Source organism: Pristiophorus japonicus, chromosome 5, assembly GCF_044704955.1.
Source record: "Pristiophorus japonicus isolate sPriJap1 chromosome 5, sPriJap1.hap1, whole genome shotgun sequence".
NCBI classification, from domain to species: domain Eukaryota; kingdom Metazoa; phylum Chordata; class Chondrichthyes; family Pristiophoridae; genus Pristiophorus; species Pristiophorus japonicus.
Window position 1 is genome coordinate 36,814,385 of NC_091981.1, and position 12,668 is coordinate 36,827,052.

Sequence of the window (12,668 nt, forward strand, 5' to 3'; positions counted from 1 at the left end):
AACGCTGCATAAATTAAATATAAAGTCCATTTAGGACTGAGATGAAGAGAAATTTATTCACTCAAAGGGTTGTGAATCTTTGGAATTCTCTACCCTAGAGGGCTGTAGATGCTGAGTCGATGAGTATATTCAAGGCAGAGATCGATAGATTTGTGGATACTAAGGGAACCAAGGGATATGGGGATAGTGCAGGAAGGTGGAGTTGAGGTAGATCAGCCATGATCTTATTGAATAGCGGAGCAGGGCCAAATGGCCTACTCCTGCCCCTATTTTAATGTTCTTATAAAAGGCAAATCTGTCTTTAGATCACTCCTCAACCGTCCGAACTCAAGGGGAAAGAAGCCAAGGTTTAAGAGACCTGGCCTCATGATTTAACCCTTGAAAGCTCGCTGTCCTTGCTGCCCCGTGGGCTACTAGCAGTGGGAGGAGGCAGTGCTGGAGGCTGCGCTCGGATTGGTGCCCAGCGGGGGCAGCCCCGCGTAACCGGGGCAACGGGCGGATAGGATGGGCAGCGCTCTCACGGTCACAGAACAAGCATCGGGGCCCGCGATCCGGACAGGGACAACCCTCACTAGGGCCTCTCGCCGCGGCCTTTGGGGTAAACGCTGCGGCTGGCTGGCGCGCGCGCTTTATTTTTAATACGGGGAACGCTCTCTCGTCCCCCAAGGTCACCATCCCTATGCTGGCGGATGGTTCTCGAGGCCAGGAGAGCCTTCGGCTCCTAGGCCGCAGATTGCCGGCCTCCCCTGCACTCACAGCGGATGGTGTGGAACGAGCTCTTGGGCCGTTTCTCGAAGCTCTCGCCCAGTTTCAGCACGTGCTCTTCCTTGCCCAGCGCCGGCTGCGCGGTGCCGTTCATCGCCGAACGCTTCAACCATCAACCGACCGGCTGCTTTTTTTGAATTAAAAAAAAACGCAACCGACCGAGCGCGCGTCGGTGGCCGTTAAATTCAAACAGTAAACATCGCGAGCCGCGTCCGCCGCGCAAGCGGGAATGATGCGGCGCAACGCGCGCGCGCGCAGCCGGAGATGATGAAGCGGGACGCGCGCGCAGATTAGGATGATGCGGCGAGGCGCGCGCGCACGCACATCCTGGCTCAATCCTCTCGCTGTGTTTCCGGGAGGATTGCAGATTTGTTCAGCAAAGACGTGTTCTTCTCTGGGGGTTTAACTGTTATTTTTGTGGTTTCTTTTGCTTCTGAGCGGTTCCGGCTCTGACGAATGTTAACGTGTTTTCTGTGCGGGGCTGTTATTCCGGCGCGAATGAGAGTCGGCTCCGGTGGTGCGTCACAGCAGCAACAACAACAACTTCTTGCATTTATATAGCGCCGTGATCGAATAAACCGTACTTCGGCGCATCATGGGAGCTGGGTTGCCGGATAAATGATAACAGGCTCTCTCTGGGATATACAGACTGATAACTGGCTCTCTCCGGGATACATGAAAGTAAACTAGCACGAAATATAAAAACAGATAAGAGTTTCTATAGGTATATACCTGTTTAAAAAAAAGAAGAGTGGCTAAAATAAATGTTGGTGCCTTAGAGGACAAGACTGGGGAATTAGTAATAGGGAATATGGAGATGGCAGAAACTGAACAAATATTTTGTATCAGCCTTTATGGTAGAGGACACTAACCTTATCCCAACAGTGGAGAGCCCAAGGGACTATGGGGGGTTGGGGGGGGGGGGGGGAGGAACTTAACAAAATCACAATCACTAAGGAGGTGAGGAGGTGGTACTCGGTAAGATAATGGGACTAAAGGTGGATAAATCCCCTGGATCTGATGGCTTGCATCCTAGGGTCTTGAGAAGTAGCAGCAGGGATAGTGGATGCATTGGTTGTAATTTACCAAAATTCCATGGACTCTGGGGAGGTCCCAGCAGATTGGAAAACTGCAAATGTAACGCCCTTATTTAAAAAAAAAGGCAGACAAAAAGCATGAAACTATAGACCAGTTAGCCTAACATCTGTGGTTGGGAAAATGTAGGAGTCCATTATTAAAGAAGCAGTAGCAACACATTTGAAAAATCATAATGCAGTCAGGCAGAGTCAGCATGGATTTATGAAAGTAAAGTCATGTTTGACAAATTTGCTGGAATTCGTTGAGGATGCACTGAACAGGGTGGATAAAGGGGAACCAGTGGATGTGGTGTATTAGGACTTCCAGTAGGCATTTGACAAGGTGCCACCCTTTTATGTGGCACCTTGTCAAAACAGACATGATCTTTGCAGCGCGACAGCTGCAGGAAAAATGCAGGAAGCATCACTAGCCCTTATACGTGGCCTCCTTCGACTTTACAAAGGCCATTGACACTGTCAACCACGAGGGTCTATGGAGCGTCCTCCTTCGTTTCGGATGCCCCCAAAAGTCTCCATCCTCCGCCTGCTCCACGACGACATGCAGGCCATGATCCTTACCAACGGATCCATTACAGACCCAATCCACATCCAGACCGGGGTCAAACAGGGCTCCGTCATCGCCGCAGCCCTCTTCTCAATCTTCCTCGCTGCCATGCTCCACCTCACAGTCAACAAGTTCCTCGCTGGAGTGGAACTAAACTACGGAACCAGTGCGAAGCTGCTCAACCTTCGCCGTCTCCAGGCCAGGTCCAAGACCACCCCAACCTCTCGTCGAGCTATAGTACGCAGACGATGCCTGCGTCTGCGCACATTCAGAAGCTGAACTCCAGGACATAGTCGACATATTTACTGAGGCGTACGAAAGCATAGGCCTGGCGCTAAACATCCCTAAGACAAAGATCCTCCACCAGCCTGTCCTCGCCGCACAGTATTGCCCCCCAGTCATCAAGATCCACGGCGCAGCCCTGGACAACGTGGACCATTTCCAATACCTCGGGAGCCTTTTATCAACAAAAGCAGACATTGATGAGATTCATCGCTGCCTCCAGTGCGCCAGCACAGCCTTCGGCCGCCTGAGGAAAAGAGTGTTCAAAGACCAGACCCTCAAATCTACCACCAAGCTCATGGTCTACAGGGCTGTAATATTACCCGCCCTTCTGTATGGCTCAGAGACATGGACCATGTTCAGCAGATACCTCAAGTCGCTGGAGAAATACCACCAACGATGCCTCTGCAAGATCCTACAAATCCCCTGGGAGAACAGACGCACCAACATTAATGTCCTCGTCCAGGCCAACATCCCCAGCATTGAAGCACTGACCACACTTGATCAGCTCCGCTGGGCAGGCCACATTGTCCGCATGCCAGTCTGCATCCCAAAGCAAGCGCTCTACTCTGAACTCCTTCATGGCAAACGAGCCGAAGGTGGACAGAGGAAACGTTTATAAGGATACCCTCAAAGCCTCCCTGATAAAGTGCAACATCCCCACCGACACCTGGGAGTCCCTGGCCAAAGACCACCCTAAGTGGAGGAAGTGCATCCGGGAAGGCGCTGAGCGCCTCGAGTCTCATCGCCGAGTGCATGCAGAAAATAAGAACATGCGGAAAACCTGTCCCACCCTCCCTTACCCTCAACGACTGTGTCCCATCTGTGGCAGGGACTGTGTCTCTCGTATTGGAGTGTTCAGCCATCTAAGGACTCATGGAAGCAAGTCTTCCTCGATTCCGAGGGACTATCTATGATGATGACATAAAAGGTTACTGCACAAGATAAAAGTTCACGGGCTTGTGGGTAATATATTAGCATGGATAGAGGATTTGCTAACTAACAGAAAACAGAGTCGGGATAAATGATTCATTCTCGGGTTGGCAATCAGTAAATAATGGGGCGCTGCAGAGATCAGTGCTGGGACCCCAACTATTTACAATCTATATTAATGACTTGGAAGAAGGGACCGAATGTAACGTAGCCAAGTTTGCTGATACAAAGATGGGAGGAAAAGCAATGTGAGGAGGACACAAAATCTGCAAAAGGACATAGACTGGCTAAGTGAGTGGGTAAAAATTTGGCAAATGGAGTATAATGTTGGAAAGTGTGAGGTTATGCACTTTGGCAGAAAAATCAAAGAGCAAGTTATTTAAATGGAGAAAAATTGCAAAGTGCTGCAGTACAGCAGGAACTGGAGGTACTTGTGCATGAAACACAAAAGGTTAGTATGCAGGTACAACAAGTGATCAGGAAGGCCAATGGAATCTTGGCCTTTATTGCAAAGGGGATGGAGTATAAAAGCAAGGAAATCTTGCTACAGTTATACAGGGTACCAGTGAGGCCACACCTGGAATACTGCATACAGTTTTGGTTTCCATATTTAAGAAAGGATATACTTGCTTTGGAGGCAGTTCAGAGAAGGTTCACTAGGTTTATTCCAGAGATGAGGGGGTTGACTTATGAGGAAAGGTTGATTAGGTTGGTCCTCTACTCATTGGAATTCAAGAACGAGAGGCGATCGTATCGAAACGTATAAGATTATGAGGTGGCTTAACAAGGTGGATGCAGAGAGGATGTTTCCACTGATAGGGGAGACTAGAACTAGAGGGCATAATCTTAGAATAGGGGCCGCCCATTTAAAACTGAGATGAAGAGGAATTTCTTCTGAGGGTTGTAAATCTATGGAATTTGCTGCCTCAGAGAGCTGTGGAAGCTGGGTCATTGAATAAATTTAAGACAGAGATAGACAGTTTCTTAACCTATAAGGGGTATGGGGAGCGGACAGCGAAGTGGACCTAAGTTTATGATCGGATCGACCATGATCATATTGAATGGCGGAGCAGGCGCGAGGGGCCATATAGCCTACTCCTGCTCCTATTTCTTATGTTCTTATAACTGGCTCTCTCGGGATACACAGATTGATAACTCTCTCTCTCTGGGATATACAGATTGATAACTCTGGGTTACACGGACTGATAACTGGCTCTCTCTGGGATATACAGACTGATAACTGGCACTCTGGGATACACGGACTGATAACTGGCTCTCTCTGGGATACAAGGATTGATAACTGGCTCTCCGAGATACACAGACTGATAACTGGCTCTCTCTTGGATACACAGACTGATAACTGGCTCTCTGAGACGCACCCAGAGCTACAGGGACTGATAATTGGCATTCTTCAGATACATGGACTGACCACTGTCTCTCTGAGATACACTGACTGATGTCTGCGATAAAAGGATGTGTGGCATTTGCACAACAAAGATTTCATTACATATACTCAGCAACTTAAAAAAAAATTCATACTATGTTGTCCTTAACTGCAGAGCTAACCTGCATAGAGGAATCCTTTGATTGCATTGTACTGTTTTTTGAGTTTTAAACCCAATCTAAAGTTTGTTTTTCTCTTGCATTAAGACCATCTAGAATATTGCAAACACAATGGGAGATGATGTGGAAACAAATGAATCTTGTGCTACCCTAACGTATCGAACAGAAGGGGTAAACAATTGCACTTTAAGCAATAAGATATTAGCTGTAACACCTTGCAGATCAGAACCGCCTTTTCAAATGACAGGGGACAGGGGCAGGATCCTTACCCCTGAAGAAGCAGAAAAACTCGTAAAAGACCAGAACTTAGTGTCGGATTTTAAACAACAGAAGCTTGAAAGAGAGGCACAGAAGAACTGGGATTTATTTTACAAAAGGAACAGCACCAACTTCTTCAAAGATAGGCATTGGACAACCAGGGAGTTTGAAGAGCTGAAAGCCTGTAGAGAAGTAAGTGACGTTGAATAAAGAAAACCCAGACTAGTGGTGAGTTACCTATTCAGCAATGGGCAAGTCTAGGGAAAACCTGCAGAGAACATATTGTTTTAAGAAAAACTTGGGATGTAAATGTGGTCAGCCACTCCATACACCTCACCTTTTATTGACACCTCCAGGGAGCTGCTCCCACTCGGTACCATTCCTACTTGTCCCATTGCAGCCAGTTCATCTCTATCAGTGGCTTCTCCTCCTGCCACCCCCCCCCCCCCCCCACAGTCATCTCCAGTGTATTCCAAGGTTCCATTCTTTTCACCACCCTTCGTTATTTACATGCTGCCCCCAAAGACATTATCTGCAGGCATGGGGTCAGTTTCAATATATTTGCTGGCAACACCCAGCTTTATTTCTCTACCACCATTAATTCCATCAGCATCTTGTATCAGAATGGCTATCAAGTCATTAGCAATAAATGAGCCTGCATTTTCTCCAATTATACATTGGGAAAACTGAATCCATCTTGGGGGGCTTCTGCTACAAACTCTGCACCCTTGCCTGCAACTCTTATCACCTTCCCAAACACTCGCTCAGGCTAAACCAGATGGTGCACAAGCTCATTGTTCCACCACTTTGTTGAGCTTCAAGCTCCATATCCTATCCGCCACCAAGACTGCTTACTTCCACCTCGCGAGCATTACCTGCCTCAGCCTCTACTGGCATTGCAAATCTTGCCCTTGCTTTTGTGACTGCAGGACTTGACTCCTCTAATGCACCACCTTACACAAAACCCAACTCATCCAAAACTCTCCTGCCTGTATCCTGCCCTGCACTGAGTTCCACTTGCTCATCGTCTTGTCCTTACTGACCTCTGCTGGCTCCCTGACCCCAATGCACTGAATTCTAAACTGCTGTTAAAATCCCTCCACTGCCTTCACACCATTCCTTACTTACAACCTTGTATCCCATCGCATGTCCTTTGGTCTTCTGATTTTGACCTGCAGTGCATCTCCCCTTGCTGTGATGGACCTTTCTGCCTTACTGTCTAGAATGACCCCTCAGTGCCCTTTCACCTTTCTACTTGTTTCCCTAACTTATCTTTTTAACCTTTTTTTATTCATTCACAGTAGGGGAGAGTCGCTGGCAACGTCAACATTTATCACTGCACTGTCTGAGGTGCCGTCTTTCGGATGAGGCGTTAAACCGAGGCCTCGTCTGCTTTCTCAAGTGGACGTAATAGATCCCATGTCCTATTCGAAGAAAAGCAGGGGAATTCTCCCTGGTGTCCTGGCCAATATTTATCCTTCAATCAACATAACAAAAACAGATTATCTGGTCATTATCACATTGTTCTCTGTGGGAGCTTGCTTGTGCGCAAATTGGCTGCTGTGTTTCCTACATTACAACAGTGACTACACTCCAAAAGTACTCCATTGGCTATAAAGCGCTTTTGAGACGTATGGTGGTCGTGAAAGGCACTTTATAAATCCAAGTCTTTCTTTAAATTGCCCTTGAGAAGGTGGTGGTGAGCCGCCGCCTTGAACAGCTGCAGTACGTTTGGTAAAGATATTCCCACGGTACTTTTAGGGAGGGCGTTCCAGGATTTTGACCTAGCAACGATGAAAGAATGCCAATTTATTTCCATGGCAGGATGGTGTGTGACTTGGAGGTAGTGGTATTCTTATGCACCTGTTGCCTTTGTCCTTCTAGGTGGTAGAGGTCATGGGTTTAGGAGGTGCTGTCAAAGAAGCCTTGGTGTGTTGCTGCAGTGCATCTTGTAGATAGTACACAGTGCAGACACAAGGTGGAAGGAGTGAATGTTTAAGGTAGTGCATGGGGTGCCAGTCAAGCGGGCTGCTTTGTCCTGGATGTCGAGCTTCTTGCGTGTTGTTGGAGCTGCGCTCGTCCAGGCAAGCGGAGAGTATTCCATTACACTTCTGACTTGTACCTTGTAGATGGTGGAAAGGCTATGAAGAGTCAGGAGGTGACACACTCGCTGCAGAATACCCAGCCTCGGACCTGATCTTGTAGCCACAGTATTTGAGGCTGGTCCAGTTAAGGTTCTGGTGAATGGTGACCCCCCAGGATGTTGATGATGGGGTATTCGGCGATGGTAATGTTATTGAATGTCATGCGAACGCAGTTAGATTTTCTCTTGTTGGGGATGCTCATTGCCTGGCACTTGTGTGGCGTGATTGTTACTTGCTACTTACCAGCCCAAGCCTGAATATTGTCCAGGTCTTGCTGCATGCGGGCATGGACTGCTTCATTATCTTGGGAGTTGCGAATGGAACTGAACACTGGTTATCTCTTCTACTCCTGGAGAGTCCATTTTTCTTGTGTGTCATTTTACTATATTAAAGGTGCTATAAAAATGCAAACTTTCTTATCACTGCTTGTTTTTCTCTCCTTATAGTTTGTGAATCAAAAACTGATTGTCTTGGAAGCTGGTTGTGGAGTTGGGAACTGTTTATTCCCTCTTTTAGAGGACGATCTGAATGTCTTCATTTATGCTTGTGACTTCTCCCCCAGAGCTGTAGAATTTGTGAAGGTACATGCAAAAATGTTTAATTGTGTTTGATCATTTTTTATTGATAATGTTTTTACATCTTTTGTGCTGAAGATCTTCAAAGTGGAACAGATAATAAATGTACGTTAGAGGTACTTTAGCAGTAAACACCATTGGCACAGACAACAAATGATACAGCCAGGATTCTCGGTGGCATAGATGAGAATGTAAGAATCTTGAAATAATTACAAATAAGCAACTTGCATTTATATAGCACCTTTCACAACCTCAGGACATCCCACAGTACTTTACAGCCAATTAAGTACTTTTGAAGTGTAGTCACTGTTGCAATGGAGGAAACACGGCAGCCAGTTTGCACATAGCAAGGTCCCATAAACAGCAATGAACTAGAACATACACAATTGATATTTAGTAATAGTAAGTACTTCCATTGTCGAGGTTAGCAACTTCTTCAAATTCTCCAGATAACCCATAAGCTGCTTTAGACATCAATGGAAATAGCTTAAAAATATAGCATGTTAAAGCTAATCATAGTTTAATTGTATCTGACAGTGCTATTGACAGGAGCAATTCCTTCTCATCTACGCCATTTTTTTACAGCAAAACCACCTGTATAACGCTGAGCGATGTAAGGCCTTTCAATGTGACCTGACAAAAGACGATTTACTGGAGCATGTGCCAGCTGACTCCGTGGATGTTGTAACTCTAATCTTTGTGCTCTCTGCCATTCACCCTGACAAGATGCAGCTGGCCTTAGAAAATATCTATAAAGTTAGTATTTAATGATCCACAAACTGTCATAGTGGCTTAAATGAAGGACATTTAAAAAGATTTGGCAATCATTTTCTGTTAAAGTCAAAATGGTGAATTTGACATTAAAGTAAATTATATATCTGTTGTACTGGTTGTGATACCTTTTTTCAATTAGTTGTGCATTTTATAATTTAAACACAAGTCAAAATTATATCTGTAGGGCTTTTTTGTTAATTGGACTACTTTGTGCAAGAATTATGAGCAGATGCCTTTGAAGAAACCAGTGGGGGAGCACTGCTGTTATGGTATATCATAAATTATTTTTCCCCATAGATGGAAAAGATAAAAACATTAGAAGAGACAATTGAATACTTTGTTACTGTAAATGATTTGACTTATAAAGCTTTAGGCATTCTATATCTTTTGAGTTTGTTATGTTTCCTTCTGTTAATTCATTGAGAATGTGTCCCGCTAAACTAATACAGGGGAATTACTCCTGTAGCCCCACTTTGTTCTTTGGCAGTACATCATTGTGAAAGATCTGTGACTTTGGTCCTTGTGTGTCTGTGACAGATACTGAAACCGGGTGGTTACATCCTATTCCGCGATTACGGACTATATGATCACACCATGCTCCGATTTAAAACTGGCCATAAGCTTGGACCCAATTTTTATGTTCGGCAAGACGGAACAAGATCTTTCTTCTTTTCTGATGGTGAGATGTGTTATTTAAAACTTTTTTTTTGCTTCCAAGAGGCTATCAACTGGTAGCTGTAAGTAGTACAGTACTTGCTTTAAAAATATTTGTTCATGTGAAGCTGTACTTGGGACTTTTCTTGAAGATTTTTGTTTTATTGAAGTTGGCGTCTCAATCTGGGGTATTGTCACTCGAGCACCAGCAGTCCTCTGGTACAGGTGGCTGTTTATCTAGGAGTCTGCACAGTGAGCCTTGGCATGCTATTTGGCCCTGGGGATTACATCCAAGGTTGATCCTGTTGTCACCAGTTATGACACCACCACTGTTGCCCTGACTAACGGGCTAGCTGAGATGTAAAACCGAGGCCCCATATGCCCTCTTGGGTGCACATAAAAGTCCCTATGGCACTCTTTCGAAGAGGAGCAAGGAAGTCCTGGCCAATATTATCCTTCAACCAACATCACTAAATCAGATTACCCAGTAAGAGTTCTTTGAGGCTTGAGTTTTTCAGAAAGTATATTATCTGAACTTTATCCCATTTCCACTTGCACGGATATGAAGTTGTAATTTTTCTCAAAGAACTTGTGATGAAATTGAGGTTTTACAAGAGGTCTGGCTAACCAATCAGAAAAGCCATGTGAATGCAAGGCAGTTTCTTAAAATGATGGCCTTGCTGTGACTGACTGGAAATGGGCCATTAGGGAAATATTTATAGTATCTTTCCTATGGTAAGATTCTCAGAAAGAAACTAACATCCTAGTATGTTAGACGATCATCTCTGTGTGCTAAAATGAAATGCATTTATCACATGCAGCAGAACATATATTTTATAAGGAGATGCATACAATAATAGAAATGTCAATTTTCTCAGGAATTATTAGTCATCCTATGCTGGAGTGGGAAGATTATAATATTAAATATGTACTGTTTCCATGGAATGATGACTACCTGTAAGGAATTTTCATCTCCTGTGAAAGTCCATTTCAGTCCATATTCAAAAACCTTTTTTCATTTTGTATATTTTCTCTCTAGAGTACATGACACAGCTCCTGACGGCTGCTGGGTATGAGGTGCTGGCCAATGAATATGTGTTCCGTAAAACTGTTAATAAGAAAGAAGGTCTGTGCGTTCCAAGAGTTTTTCTTCAATGCAAGTTTAAGAAGCCAAAGAGAGAAAGTGAATATGCTTAACCTGTTGAAGTGTTATTGCTTCTCTTTTATTAAAAAAAAAGATATACTGTCTTGACATTTATCTCTAGATCGCCTTGCAGTGTGTAGTGCCTTGGCAGAGAGAGCAGGCAGCCAAAGCTGTAGTGTGAATGGTGTCTTGGAAATCTGCGTTAAGCGCCAGGGATGAGTTGGGGATCTCAGCTGTGCTGCTGTTGTATGAGGGTTGCTGAGCGGAGGTTCACTGTCTCTTCACAGGGATGCAGGAAGTTGGGGAGGATAGGAGCATCAGGGCTGCTCTTGTGGGCATCCTAGTGGCTGAATCGGGGCAGTATTGATTGAATATATAGTAGCAGGCTCTCTGCCAACACTTCCATCTCGGCCTAAGGAGTTAAAATGAATGATCTCAAATACTCGCAAAAAATGTTTTTTTTTTAATTATTGTACTGCGTGATGCCGGATTGGAATTTTAGAAAGTTTTCCATCTTTCCTCATCTATTTCACTTTTATAAAGTGTGTAATATTGGAAGTTTTACAAACTCTTCTGATATTTGCTATCCTTTGTTTTAATAAACTACCTTTTTTAAATAGGTACCTGTCACCTTTGAAATATTTCTGCACTGTATTTGTAATTTACTCAATTACTGGTTTATAAGTTTTTTAAATTTCTCAGTTTGTAATGTGTTGTACCTGTATATTTCAACTCACTTATATTCAGAAGGCATATATACTTAGCCAGGATAACAGGCTCCATTGAATATGTGTGTATATGTGTCTTTTAAGCTACAAGCACTCACAGTTGATAGTTTAATCATTGTTTTGCCTGGCTGAAAATAATTTACTGGCAGTGATCCACTGGAAGAACCTACTGATGCATAAAGTTATAATTCTCTACATGAAACAACCACTGAAACTCATTGTCATTCCTGAGATGTAGTGCTTTTCTTTGTAGCTACTCGGTGGCGTATTGGGGTGCAGCTGGAGACAGTGTGTCCTTGATACTGATTCTGGTGATTTCTGGAAGCACTGAAAGAGATGGAAAAATTGTATTGGGTACAAGAGGCAAATCGCCGCCATAATCCTGCCACCACAACAACAACAACTTGTATTTATTCATGCTCTAACCCTTCTGCAGTAATTGAAGGCTAACTCTGTATTTGAACTTCCAAAGGACAGAGTTCTGGGTGATGATACTACTTGGGGGAGAGTTCTGAAATGTTCGTCTCTTCTAATGGAACTGGCCACAGTGCAGCACAGGGTCACTTGCAGTTCTTTTTTTATCTTTGTGCAGATTTGTTACACTACATGGCTTTGAATCTTCCGCTATGGTCTACACACCTGTGGGGTTTTAACCAAGCTGCAATTCAGTTCTATTCCCTGTATCTTCTAGCAAACGAAGATGAGCAAATGCTATAGAGAGGCAGAATCAATCCAGCCAGCTTTCATGGAGCAAGTAAAAGAGCCCCATTAAAATTGAATTATCGAACATAACTAATGGGCCAATCATTTAATTTTCTCTCCATGTGAGAAAATGTCAGGCTTCCACTTGCTAATTGCCTGCAGTGGTATGGGGCTCACCATTGCCCAGAAACTGAACTGGACCAACCATATAAATGTCGTGGCTACTAGAGAATTCAGAGGCTGGGTATTCTGCGGCAAATGGCTCACCTGACTCCCCAAAACCTCACCGCCACTTACAAAGCACAAGTCAGGGTTGTAATGGAATACTCTCTGCTTGCTGGAACAGATGCAACTCCAACAACACTCAAGAAATTTGACACTAGGACAAAGCAGTCTGCTTGACTGGCACCCCATTCACAGGTTTAAACATCCACTCCCTCGACCACCACGTACCATGGCTGCAGTGTGTACTATCTACGGGATACACTGCAGCAACTTGCCAAGG

The 12,668-nt window shown here is 44.6% G+C and overlaps 2 protein-coding genes across 7 annotated transcripts in view; one reads left to right on the top strand and one right to left on the bottom strand.

Moving 5' to 3' along the window:
* Window positions 1-1,008, bottom strand: part of eaf1 (ELL associated factor 1) — a 20,549-nt gene extending 19,541 nt beyond the window's left edge. Inside the window, exon 1 of the mRNA XM_070880541.1 lies at window positions 757-1,008. Within this exon, the coding sequence (XP_070736642.1) occupies window positions 757-859 (103 nt within the window). The 5' untranslated portion in view covers window positions 860-1,008. The remainder of the gene's footprint in view (window positions 1-756) is intronic.
* Window positions 492-11,353, top strand: mettl6 (methyltransferase 6, methylcytidine). 6 transcript variants are annotated; one of them, XM_070880535.1, is made up of 6 exons: window positions 492-598; window positions 5,272-5,634; window positions 8,033-8,167; window positions 8,747-8,917; window positions 9,473-9,614; window positions 10,629-11,353. In XM_070880535.1, exons 2-6 carry the CDS (start codon window positions 5,296-5,298, stop codon window positions 10,784-10,786), a joined length of 945 nt encoding a protein of 314 aa, XP_070736636.1. In that variant the 5' UTR covers window positions 492-598; window positions 5,272-5,295; the 3' UTR covers window positions 10,787-11,353. The 6 variants fall into 6 exon arrangements, with proteins under 6 accessions (XP_070736636.1, XP_070736641.1, XP_070736638.1 ...); XM_070880537.1 differs by lacking the exon at window positions 492-598 and adding an exon at window positions 1,073-1,489; XM_070880536.1 differs by lacking the exon at window positions 492-598 and adding an exon at window positions 1,073-1,446.
* The last annotated feature ends 1,315 nt before the right edge of the window (window positions 11,354-12,668 follow it).